Source organism: Acomys minous, assembly GCF_964271855.1.
Source record: "Acomys minous genome assembly, chromosome: 10".
Lineage (NCBI taxonomy): Eukaryota > Metazoa > Chordata > Mammalia > Rodentia > Muridae > Acomys > Acomys minous.
The window spans coordinates 31,588,029-31,600,986 of NC_140491.1; the positions used below are offsets into that span (position 1 = coordinate 31,588,029).

At 51.5% G+C, this 12,958-nt stretch overlaps 1 protein-coding gene across 3 annotated transcripts in view; it reads left to right on the plus strand.

Moving 5' to 3' along the window:
* The first annotated feature begins 381 nt into the window (after window positions 1-381).
* Window positions 382-12,958, plus strand: part of TBC1D14 (TBC1 domain family member 14) — a 100,786-nt gene continuing 88,209 nt past the window's right edge. The window contains exons 1-2 of one of the 3 annotated variants that reach the window (XM_084797471.1): window positions 382-546; window positions 6,995-7,049. In XM_084797471.1, coding sequence (XP_084653597.1) covers window positions 7,007-7,049 — 43 coding nt within the window. In that variant the 5' untranslated portion in view covers window positions 382-546; window positions 6,995-7,006. Of the gene's footprint in view, window positions 547-6,994; window positions 7,050-9,252; window positions 9,305-9,850; window positions 9,978-12,958 lie in introns of those variants that run through there. The other 2 variants (XM_084797473.1, XM_084797472.1) reach the window with 2 other exon arrangements.

The following is a 12,958-nucleotide window of genomic DNA, read 5'->3' on the forward strand; positions in this document are numbered from 1 at the left end:
ACTAAAAAACTTTATTTCTTTAAGTTTTTCGAGACAGGGCTACTCTGTGTAGTCTTGGCTGTCCTGGACTCTTTGTAGACCACGCTGGCCTTGAACTCACAGTGATCCGCCTGCCTCTTCCTCTGGGTTTACAGGTGTGCGACACCACATCTGATGCTAACAACAGCCTTTTTAATAGAGCTGTGCTGACACCTGCTGGTGGAGGGGGAAAGGGGAAAAGCCAAGCCAAAAAAAGCTTTCAGGTGTCTCCAGGCCCTGCAGAGGAAAGCCAGGCCCTTCCATAACCACTGCCGTGGGAAGCTGGGTAGCATCCAGTCGGCACACGTGCTGCCAAGGGCTCTTTCTGGAAGGCTAGAAGCTGGGCTGAGGGCCAGGAGAGGGTGTTGGGAGGGAGCCTCGGTGTGTTTCTCTCCTGGAGTGGATGTGACAGCAGAGCCCATCTGCAGGCTGAACAGCAGAGGCTGGCATTGAGCAGTAACCCAGGTACCAGCCAGGAGGTTCCAGACTGTGCCATTCCCAAGGGCTGGCAGCCTCTTAGGAGGCCAGGTAAGTGACTCGTTCTCTTACCTTCCTGCACCCAGACCAAGCTGTGGTTGGCATCAGGTCTACCTCCTCTGGTTCCCCTTAGGGTAAACTTAGCTTCTGTTTGTTGAGTGATGCTTGGAACTCAAAAGGGCTGGCTTTGGGGTGTCTGGAAGTGAGACTTCAGAGCTGAAGGAAGCGGTCATTATTTTCCTCTTTCCAAGGATACACAATTCCAAAGGCTACTGATTAGGACCTGGGACAGCTAATACAGGTTGGAGAACAGGAAAGAGGCAGCCTAGGGAGAAAGCCAGAGGGCTGGCTGGGTGTGGCTTTTGGGTACCTTTCCATGTTTTTGAGATTTTTTTTTTCTTTTGGTTTGTTGCTTGTGTTTTTTGAGATGGCGTTTCTCTGTGTAACAGAGCCCTGGCTGTCTTGAACTCTCTTTGTAGACCAGGCTGGCCTCGAACTCACAGAGATCTTCCTGCCTCTTCCTCCAGAGTGTTGAAACTAAACACATGTACCACATCCACCTGACACCTGTTTTAAAGGAGGAGGATGTGGTCATTTGGTGGGTGTTTCTGATTGAGCCAGTTGGGGGAGGGGTGGGCACAGGGTGCACTGGGCCACAAACTGCATAGGAATAACCGGATTTTCCAGGTGTAAGCCCCCTCTCCCTCAACCCAGGGGTACCACAGGGCAGGGCTGGTGAGGAGATGGCCCAGGCTGTGGGAACAGAACTGGCGGAGGCTGGGGGCTGCTTTAGGGCTACAGTGAACCTTGGTTATCTAGAATTATAGGGAAGGCCATAGCTGGGAGCCCTGGAAACATTGTAGAGGCAATGGGGTGGCTGGGATTACAGCAGCAGCTTCTTGGCGATGGGCTGTCCCTATGGTCTGCCCTGCCCTACTCCTTGATACTATTGGGAGCCTTCCAGACACTGGCAAACCGCCCCCCTCCCCCCACTCCTCTCGGGCCTTCTTCCTCAGGCTGCTTGTTCTTCACCCTTGCAAAGCCTCGTCTCTGGATCTCCATTTTCCGTTAAAACGAGGCCAAAGTAGAGCACAGTGACACACACGTATAAACAGCATTCAGGAGGCTTAAAGCAGGAAGGTGGCAAGTTCAGTCCAGCCTGGGTTACATAAGGGAGAATCTGTCTCAAAACACAAAGGTCACTCCCCCTTTTCTTGTGCTCCAAATAAGCACGTAACCCTGAGGAGAGTGTAGCCCTAGAGGTTCCGAGAGACTGAAGAGTGAACAGGGGCCCCGGGCCTTTGCTCATTTTCCCATCTCTGGTGTTAACAGTGTCTGGCACAAAGGTGGAGGAGAGGGAGGAAAGCAGTGGTGGGAGTCACGGGGGAGTGGTCAGGGTGGCAGGAATCAGGGAGGAGTGGTCAGGGAGGGAGGAGTCAGGGGGAGTGGTTAGGGGAGGAGTCAGGGGGAGTGGTCAGGCAAGGCGGAGTCAGGGGGGAGTGGTCACGGGGAGTGGTCAGGGTCGGATGACTTTAGGTGGCTCAGGATTTAGACCCAAGGATTGGATACGCTGAGGTCTGCTTTTTCCTCCCACAGAAAAGGGTCAGCATCTATCGAGAGAGGAGACACGAAGAACCCCAAGAATACTTGCACCCCAGCCTCTATTTCCATCGGGTGGCACCAGCTATGGGTGTGCATGGGCAGGGTGGATGTGGGATATTGGCAGGAAAAGTAATGTGCAGTGTGTTGAAGGAGAGGCTTGAGGGTGAGAAACGGGAGAGGTTGGAATGAGACAGGTAGGAGGGGGTCGTGAAGAATGGCAGCATCCACTCCCCACCTCCTCTGAGTGAATTGAGCAACACCCCTAAACTGAAACAGGCGGTGCACCCCTTCTGAAGTATAGAAAGTCTGAATAACTTGCCCAACGTCACACACAAAATACCAGAGCTGGGATTCCAGCTTAGGACACAGCAGCCACCTGGTCAGCCAGGTACTATGCTAACAGTACCACAGCCTGCTGGCTCTCTGCAAGTCCCTGGATTCTGGTTTCAGGCATCCTTGTGTGGGAAAGCTCCCCAGAGAGCTTACGTTTCTTGTCTGTGACAATAAAGGAGGCTGAGCATCACGTGCCAGATAGAGCAGGCAGAGGGTCTTTGGAGGGGTACCCACCCTTCTGGAGGGGATGCAGGTGGTGGGAGTCAGGGCTGATTTTCTGAAGGTGTCGGCACCTGGTTACACAATGCACGAATCATTTAAGGACAGAGGACTCAGGTGAAGAGGGAGGTTGGGGAGCTGTGAGCAGGTGGAGGGCATAGCTGGTGCGAGGGTATGCCCAGGAGGGGTTTCTTGTCACTTCTGAGGAGACCCATTGTATCCCTGTGAGGGTGTGGAGGGTGGTTTGGCCCGGTGAACAAAGCCTCAGAGGCAGCTGGGTGATGCTTTTAGGAACAAAGCTGCAGGGGCAGGAGAGCCAGCCCTGCCATGATAACAGCTGGCCCTGCCATGACGACATGGGAGCAGGAGAGCGGGTCCTTCCCTGATGACGTGGGAGTGGGAGAGCAGGCCCTGTCCCACGGACATGGGAGCAGGCCCTGATCCAGGTCTCTGAGTGGACCTTACCCCAATATCTACCCCATGTATGACCTGCTGGAACACATGAAGGGGCCAGACCTGCAGATTCAAAGATTAAGAATCTCCTTGACACATGGCAACAATGGGATATCCAACAGCAGTCCCAGTGAGGATCCAGTAATGATAGTGCAGGCCTGAAACCAGACCCATCACTTGTAGCAATGAACATCTGAAAGCAAACATATGTGAACAAAACGCTATACTGTGAGATACGCTACTACAGCTTCTGTGACAAGATTTTTTTTTATTTTTTTATTTTACTGGAGGGAGGAGAGGGATTTTGGTGCATGATGTGTAAACCATAGACATTCAATAAAAGTTAAAAAAAAAAAAAAAAGAACAAAGGTGTTCTGACAATTCCACTTTGGTGTGCTGTGACACTGAGCACCCCTCCCCCCTTTCTTAGCTTGCAGGCTTCTAGTATGGTCACTTCCTAGTGAACATTGAGCTTGGCCACAAACAGTCTGTACCTCCCTTGCTCCCCACATCTCTGACCTGCCCCAGCCAATGAGGCAAGGCTTAGTAGGGAGAACTCATTCCTTCTGTTACGATGGAGTCTTTCTGTCAGTTACTTGTGGTGCACAGGATATGGTGACCTTGGGTTGTGAAGCAACCCTGTCTGGATTGAGGCTGTCAGGTGGCCTGTGGGTACCACCAAACTCTTCGAATGGCTAGAGTCTGGAGTCCCACAGGCCAGCAGTCACCTTGCTTAGATAGTCCTCACTCACAGGGGAAGCCAGTGTCGTTAGGCTTGTAAGGCTGAAAGCTTCGTGGGGAGATGTTCTCCTGTTCATCTAATAGGCCATGGGGAAGTTTAAAAGTTACAACACATATAAGAGACCCAGGACAGGACTGGAGAGATGGCTCAGAGGTTAAGAGCACTGTCTGTTCTTTCAAAGGTTCTCAGTTCAATTCCCAGCAACCACATGGTGGCTCACAACCATCTATAATGAGATCTAGTGTCCTCTTCTGGCCTGTTGGCTCATGTGTGGGCAGAATACTATATAATAAATACATAAATTAAAGAGAGAGAGAGAGAGAGACAGACAGACAGACAGACAGACAGACAGACCCAAAACACTCAGATATGGCCAGGCATCGGCCTTCTGTTTCTTCATCTCCTCACCGCCTCATGCTTGGAACTGAACTCAGGCCACTGAGCTCTCCCCAACCCAGCCCCTCTTGTTGGTTCATCTATCTGTAGGGATGGTGCACATTTCATAGCCTTTGATCATAGTCAGCCTTCGTGTTGTGAACCCTTCCTCCACACTGTATTCAGATTTGTGAAAAGATCTGGGCAGCACTCCTCTGTTATATTGTTACCCAGGGGCACTGAGAGTTCTCAAAGTACATTGACAAGCATTTGACAGAGTTGTCCCGGCGTTGAACCATCACCTCACACTCCTCATTCCTCTGTATTGGTGGCTAAGGCCTCTCAGTCAACTGTTTAGATATACACGATTAAAGCCGAAGTGGCAGCACATTCCTCTAATCCCAGCACTGGGGAGGTAGAGGCAGGGGTATCAGGAGTTAAAAGTCATCTTTGTCTAGGTAGCAACTTTGAGGCCAGGGCTGAGCTCCATGAGATCCTGTCATTAAAAAACAAAACAAAACACTTGAAACAAAAAAAGCACAATGTTATCAGCCACAGTGACCCTACTGTAGTATCACAGACCATTTGAGATTATGCCTCATCAGCTGCACCCCTAAACATTTTCTGGATTGTTGTGTATGTCATTGTATTGTGCAGCATCTACACTGTCCCTCTTTGCTGTAAATGACACTGTGATGATGTTTTGTTACAAAAGAGCGGGAGTTTGCAGGTGATATTGAATATTGTCAAGATTCCTCCTTTAAACATGTCATCAAACTGAAGGGATTCTGAGACCTAAACAAACGCCCAGTTGTGTCCTTTGATGGGGCTGTGCTGGAGTTCTGCCTCTAAATCTTGCTGCTTCAAATCTCTTGTAGGCCGGGAAACTGGTAACCACACTGGTTAAAGAAAAGATGAGGATCAGGCTGTGGTAGTACTTACCTTTAATCCCAGCACTCCAGAGGCACAGGGAGGCAGATGGCTGTGAGTTTGAGGCCAGCCTGCTCTACAAAGTCCAGGACAGCCAGGTGCATACCTTAAATCCCAAGACTTGAGAGGCAGACAGATTCCTGAGTTCAAGGCCAGTCTGGTCTACAGAATAAATTTGAGGACAGCCAGGACTATACAGATACACACACACACACACACACACACACACACACACACACACACACAGGGAAAATTCTAGTTGATAGGCCTTGGTGTAAGAGTCCCAGTGCAGTAAGGTATGATAGGTTGCAGTGGCTCCTCTGGTGGCCTAATGCTGTTCTGCTGTCACCCTCTGTCTGCCTCAGGTTGCTGAGCACCAGTCCACTAGCAGTTTCTGTTTCTAGAGGCAGGTGGGTCTCTGTGAGTTTGAGGCCAGCCTGGTCTACAAAGCAAATCCAGGACAGCCAAAGCTACACAGAGAAACCCTGTTGGGGGCGGGGGGGGGAACAGAGAAATCCAAATTCCAAGCATTGTGTCTAAAAACTGTGGTCGCCATGGAAAAGGAGGTAACACTCCAACAGAATGGAGAGGGAATGGATTGGGTTTTGGAAGAGCTCTGAGGGCCCTCTGACTGAAGACACTAGGCAGAGTCAGCAGAGTCCCAGGGTGGCATGTGGGCCTGCTGTTACTGTAACCAAACCATGCTAGGCCAGGAGCTAGTGGCATGGGAGGCTGGATGGGGCTGGGCAGAATCTGACTTGGGGACAATGGGATAGAGAGGTGACACCTAGGCTAAGTGGCCTTGCCAGGTTGTGGAGATCAACCTCAGTCACAGAGGTGAGCTGTGCTAGCTAATGCCAGGGCTGACTCCAGGTAAAGGCAGGTGTGGATGTGACTTGCTCATGCAGCTCCTGCATCGATGGCATTCATGGAGGTTGGAGGAAATCTATGTTCAGGAGACGAGATCCCTGTATCTCTGGAAGGATGGTTAGAGGGTCTTAATGGAACACCTGTTTTGTGTCTACCACCCATCATCTGCCTGAGGATCCTCCACCCTTCTCTCTCTGCTTGTTTTCTCCCCGATAAGGCAGAGGGCTGGCCTGGTGTCCCAGTGAGGACCCTTCTGGAGCATTTTCCTTATAGAAGGTCATGGCCACAAATTGCAGAGGGCTGCATCTGTCTGTCTCAGGAGCCTCCATGAAAGCAGGAGCTGTGGACTTGTGTCCTGAGTGTACAGCAGGTACATAGTGATGGTTTCTATGGATACTGGGCATCCTGAGGCATTCCTGCTCCTCTAAGGAGATACTCAACAGGGCACATGAAGGTCATCCCTGGCAAGTCTCCCTCCACCAAGGCCTGTTGCCTGGCATTCTTTGTCCACATTATACAGTTAGGGGTGGGTCAGGTGGTTCTAGGCAGGCTCCAACAATGCTGGAAACCAACCAATGGGAACAATTTCTCTTCATCTATGAGCATTGCTTCATCTATTCTGACCTGTTCAATCCTTGAAACAATGCTGGGAAGGGAGGGGCTGTGTGTTTCAGAGATGGAGGTGGGGAGGGGATTGGGGCCAGAATCTGAGGAGGTAGCCAGCCAGCGTCTCTGACAAGTGAGAAGTCAGAGAAACTGCACCTAGGGGCAGTCCTTCTGGAAACCTCCAGCAGAGCCTGTAGGAGAGGTGGAGTGGCTTCCCCGGTGTGGTTCTGTAGCAGTTGCACGGAGGACCTGTCAACTGGACAGGGTGGTGTTCTCTGTGTCTTGGAACTAGACATGTCGGGTTGTGAGGGGGTAAGTGGCTGGAAGTGACCACACACCGCAATGCTGTCTGTTCTGCTTTTATTTCAGACTCAAGTTACAATGTGGCTTTATCTAGACCACTTCTGGGCACTCATGACAAAAGGTAAGACACAGGTCAAATCAGAGGCGTGGAGAGGGATGATGACTTCCCAGGGAGACATTAGTTCTGGCACCAGGCTGGTGAGGATCAGGCAAAATCAGACAGAGGGTGCCAGCTGCAAACCTGTGCACCACAGAGTATTTGACTCTGGAAACAGGACAATGGTCTCTTGTCATTGCAAGGTTTTTAAACACCGAGAGACTCAGCATCAGGGCTGGGAAGTGCAGAGTCATGAGGGCGCCTGTGAAAATAGATAATACTGATCCAATGTGTTAATAGTGTGAGATGGCACTGAGACAAGTCTCTGCTTTCCTGTCAGTGTTTAAATCCAGCTGTGAGGGCAGCAGCAGGTGTGATGGAAACCTGGCGTTGTTTTCACTTAAAACTGCCAGCAACTTAAGCACCTTTAAAATTTCTATTATACGCCGGGCAGTGGTGGCACACGCTTTTAATCCCAGCACTTAGGAGGCAGATGGACCTCTGTAAGTTTGAGGCCAGCCTGGTCTACAAAGTAAGTCCAGGACAGCCAAGGCTACACAGAGAAACCCTGTCTTGAAAAACCAAAAACCAAAAACCAAAAGCCAACCCCCCCCCCAAAAAAAACAAAACAAAAACCAAACCAAACCAAAATAAAATAAAATAAAATTTCTATTATGCCCTGGAAGTCTCTCAGCTCTCTGCATTGCCTCCTCCCATCCTAAGTGGAGGCTAAGCGTAATTACAGTCATGATCCAGGGAGGAAAGTGAAGCTAGGGTTTAGCAAGGCTTTCAAGTAGCCTGCGGGCAGGACTGGGCTCCTAGGATGGCTAGAGTCTGGAATCCTCCAGCCCAGAGGTCACCCTGCTTGGTTGGTCCTCATTCCCAATGGAAGCCGGTGTTGTTAGACTAGAGGGGCTGAAAGCTTCCTGGGGAGACGTCATTCTGTTCATCTAACAGACACAGGGCTGGGCTTGCTTAGCTCAAGGCGTGATGGGCTGAGAACATTGATCCCACGGCCTCGGGTGGCTGAGAGATACACAGACACTGCTTCCTTGTGAAACTGCACATGTCATGGGGGAAGTTTAAAAGTTACAACACATGTAAGAGACCCCAGGACACTTAGATAAGGCCAGGCACTCAGTCTCCTCCTCACTCATGCTTGGAACTGAACTCCAGCCACTGAGCTATCCACAGCCTCTCTGTGGCCTTTCATCCGTAGGGATGGTGTGCACTTCACAGCCTTTGATGGCAGTCAGCCTCAGTCTTGTAAGCCCTCCCTCTGCACTGTATTTGTGAAAATACTTAGGAGCATCTGAGAGAGTCGTTCGGAGGCTGAACCATCACCTAATGTTTTGAAATGAACGTGCGATTAAAGCAGGAATCGTGGGACATTTCTGTAACTTCAGCACTGGGGAGGTAGAGGCAGGAGGGTCAGAAGATCATCTAAAGGTTACAACCTTGAGGCTAGCATGAACTAAGAACTGTAACCAAGACAAATGAATCTCCTCCCGTGTGCCTCCAGGTGTCTGCCAGGGCAGGGAGATCACTCTTCCCGTAGGACTGTGAAGGTTCCAGCCTTCCAGCAGACCGAGATAGAGGCAGGCTTTAAAGAGGCTCCCCGACCCTAAATCCTCAGGGTCTGACACTTCCTAGAATAAACCCGTATCATTCTGGGTACCCTTAGTGTGAACCCAATCTCTGTAGTTTTTTTCCTACTTAAAAAACAAACAAACAAACAAACAAACAAACAAAACACACAGACACCCCAGCCCACCCCACCGACAAACAAAATCAAACATGTAAATAAAGCCGGGTGTGGTGGCACACACCTTTAATTCTAGCATCCCAGAGGCAGAAGCAGGTGGATGAGCGAGTCCATCACATAACCTTTAAAACACCCTGATAAACCCTGTACATCACCTCCCGAGGCGGCCTGCTGGGCTTTGGGTACTAAAATACTAAGGTGAAGACCAAAGTTTGGTAACTAGAGCGCTAGGAACTAAGCGCAATGAGTCAGTAATCAGAAAAGCCCGTTCCACACCTGAAGAGGCTAAGGCTATGCCGGGAGAGCGTTCAGTGGTCAAAGATCCGTACGCAGCAGTCAGATGACCCCCCCTACACACTCCGTGGGCCTCTGAAGGCTCCCCCAGCTGGGGACAGGGGTGCCCCATCGATGCGCTCAGCCGCTCGGCTCCTCATGTCTGGCCCAGCACTTTGCGCGCATCTTTCTCCTCCCTCTGCTTCCCACTTCCAAGATGGCCGCGGGCGAAGCTGACCAGGTAAGGGGCCCCTCCCGGGCGACAGTGGTGACAGTGTGGACACTCTGACTCTCTCAAGGCTTTCCTCACAGCTCCGCTAGGGCCTGGGAAGAAAAAGGCCCGGGACGCAACTTCTGAAACCTAGGGCGGACGCTTGAGCAGATCTGAGGAGCAGCGCCAATGAGCTGCAGGCTCCAAGCTTAACAGAGGCTCGGCGGGGGGTCGAGAGCCCTGGCGGAAGAGCGGTGGTGGACCGGCAGGGCGTGGTTAGGGAGCGTGAGGGCGTGGTTAGGGAGCGTGGGGCGTGGCAGTAGGTCCCTATCTCCGGGAGTGTGGCTAGTCCGGGTGGATAGCCGGTACGAGACGAGCGGAGGGCGTGGCTAAGGAGCCCTCAGGGGGGCGTGTCTGCGGAGCGCGGGGCGTGGCGGTACGCCTGAGGCCGGGAGAGCGGGTGTTGGGTTGTGGAGGCTCGGCGGAAGAGCGGCGGACTTGTGGGGGCGTGGCTATGGAGCGCTGGGCGTGCTGGGGCGGGGCCTGGCGCAAGCCGCTTTTAGCTGCAGGCGACTGGCAGGCACCTGCTGCGGCCGGGCGTCAGCGGTGTCAAGGCCTCCGCGCCCAGCGAGTTGCGGGCCCCCACGGGGCCTGGACTGCGGGCCACGGCCTCAGAGATGGCGTTGGAGCTGCGGTAGCTCGGGTACTGAAGGGCTCTATGGGGTCAGGCTGGGGGAGGTCGAGGAGGGCTGGCGCTTGCCGATGCCACCTGCTGCTGTGTCGGGCTAAGTGGGTCGGCTTGGAGCGGCCCCGGGCTCCTGAGAGGGCGGGTAGGAGGGTTGGTGTCCTGCTGACGAGCCACTGCCCTGGGTCAGAGCTTGTCCTGGCTTGAGGCTTTTCCAGAACTTGGTGAAAAGTTTTCTCCTCAGATGCAGTGCTGTGAGCCGTAGAGGAGTCTGCCTTGTGTGTCCCGAGCCAGCGTCCTCCTCAGACCCGTGTCCTGGTCAGGTCTCTGCCCTTAGTCCTTTTCAGACCCCTGTGGTATTCAGATCTCTGGCCTCCCCAAACCTCTTTCCTGTTCAGATCTTAGTGTTCTTCAGGCCTCCTCAGACCCTACAGATTCGGTCCTCAGACCCTTGGTGTGTCTTGAATCTCTATCCTCCTAAGACCCCATTTCCAGAACTTAGTCAAGTTTTCTTAGACCCAAGGCTGCGACTGGCTCATCTGACTTGCGCAGGAGTGTGGCCTGTTGAACTGAGTCAGCTCAGAGGGTCACAACACGAATCCTTGTCGGATCCCTGACCTGTTCAGACCTCTGTCCTCCTTAGTCCTCCCTCCTCAGCCCCTTGTGGTGTGTTCGTATCTTCTTCCTCCTCATACCCAGTTCTTCTCAGACTGCCAGGAGTCTTCCTTAACCCTTTTGGCCCACCGGGTCCTCTCCCATCTTGGGCTCCTTACTCTGTTCCCTAGGCTGCAGAAAGTCTCGCGATTAGGGACCCTAGACCCCACTCCCCTCAGACTCCTATTCCTGGGCCTCAGATCCTCCTCAGATCTTTTACTCTCTGGGTGTAGAATCCATTTTATCTCTAGAGACCCTCAGTATTGGGCAGATTGGTAGGCTAGAGGAACAACCTGACCTCTGCCCCTAACTCCTGCTCAGGATCTTGTCAGCCTTGCAGGGACTTGGCTGGCTTTCCAGAATGGCTGATGCAGCTCCCCCAAGTGAGGCTGGGTATGTCAGAGATAACTCCTGACCAGGCCTAGTGAAACCTGAAACTGCCTCTGTCTTAAAAGTGGCATACGTGGGACTTTATCTCCCAGGTGGAACTGGAAGATTCTGTGTGCACTACTGCAGCTTGTCACTTCTGGAGGCCTTAGCTAGTGTATGATTATTTCATGTTGGCTGGCCGAGGAGGGAGTCCTTGTGTTTGGGGATAGCAGTGTAACTCTCCTCAGCACCCCAACACCTTGGCAGCTTTTTTGGAGGATGGATTGCCTGTGGCTGCTAGCAGCTCTGCTAAAGGGGCTGGGCTAGGCTTTGTATAAGTCTTGGCGTACTTCTGTGTCAGTGCCAAGCTTTCAAGTTTGGTACGGTTACTCCCCTCCTCCAGCTCTTTCACTGCTTGCTTTGTTGTATGGGTTTGACGCATTGAGATCTGAGCTCCATGATCCTGATGAGACCCAGCTGTAATGAGAACCTGGCAGGCACCTGCTGCTTAGGGTTATTGGGTGCACTCTTCTGGAACACTAAGAGAAGGAGGCGTGACTAAAGGAGAGGAGGAGAGAGAGAGGGGAGGTGGGATGCTGACTGAGGCTGGTGTCTCAAAAGAAAAGCTCTGCTCATTTTGATGTCCTCCTTGGCCCCAGCAGGCCCTAGGGTGTGTTTACTTAGCACTTTACTTGGCATGAGTTGGGCTTGCTTTTTTTTTTTTTTTTTTTTTTTTTTTTTTTTTTTTTTGGTCTTTTTGAGACAGGGTTTCTCTGTGTAGACTTGGCTGTCCTGGACTCGCTCTGTAGACCAGGCTGGCCTCGAACTCACAGCGATCCGCCTGCCTCTGCTGGGATTAAAGGCGTGCGCCACCACGCCTGGCTTTTTTTTTTTTAAACTCTGCCCTCAGCCCATCTCCTCACATTCAGCATCTTGGCTCCTGGGGGGCTCCTGTCTCTTTAGCATCTTCAGTTAGACTCCTGTTATGCCAGAGAGTTCCTATTTCTCATGTCTGCTTCCCCTACTATACCAGGACCAGTTCCCTCCTTGTGTGAGCCTCTCTAACATGGCTTCAGGGAGCTTTGCCTTAGAGTCTGACTCCCAATGGGTTGGGGATCCATAGCTTCACGTTCCCAGCCTCAGAGCTGAGCATCTTTGCCACATGATGTGGGGTCTTGAGACCTTGGAGAAGATTTGTCAGTAGTCATTTACATATAAAAGAGTTTAGGAATTGTGTATGTACTGTCTCCTGACATTTGCTTTAGGACTAGATATAAAGAAAGTGGCTTGGGCCAGGAGTATTGAAACTTTTTAACAGTTGAGCTGGAAAGCTCTCAGGAGTAGGTAAGTTTGAGTAATTTCATTTTTACCTTGGGAAAATTGAGGCCCAAGTTCAGTCAGTGCCACACAGCATGTGTGAGGAGAGATGCTAACAGCAGGAAGAAGACTTGTGTACACAGAGTGGCTTTGTAATGCAAAGGTGTTAAACTAGTGGGCCTGAGTTGGCTGTCCATCTCCTGCCAAGAAGAGAACACTAACCTAGATCTAAGGCTTACCTCATTGCCAGGCATGGCTCTAAAGGCACCATGTGGCTTTCCTCCCCAGTCTTGCTAATTGCCTGATGAAGTAGAGGCTCCTATTGACTTCATTGTGCAGTGAAACAGAGGCACATGAAGATAAACCAATCCAAGGTCACACAATTGGCTAGTGGAGGAGCTGGGATTTCAATATCCAGGTAGTCTATTCCAGAGTCTGTAGCTCCTCCCATCCTACTTTCTTCAAAACCAACCCTGTAAAATGACATTTTTAAAAAAAAATTTGTGTGTGTGTCAGAGGACAACTGTTAGTCAGTTTTCTCCTTTTACTTGTGGGTCCTATGAATCAAACTCAGATCATTAGGCTTGGCAGCAAGCACCTTTACCAACCGATCCATGTCTATGTGATGTGCATGTGGTTGAGCATGCCCATGCTGCGTG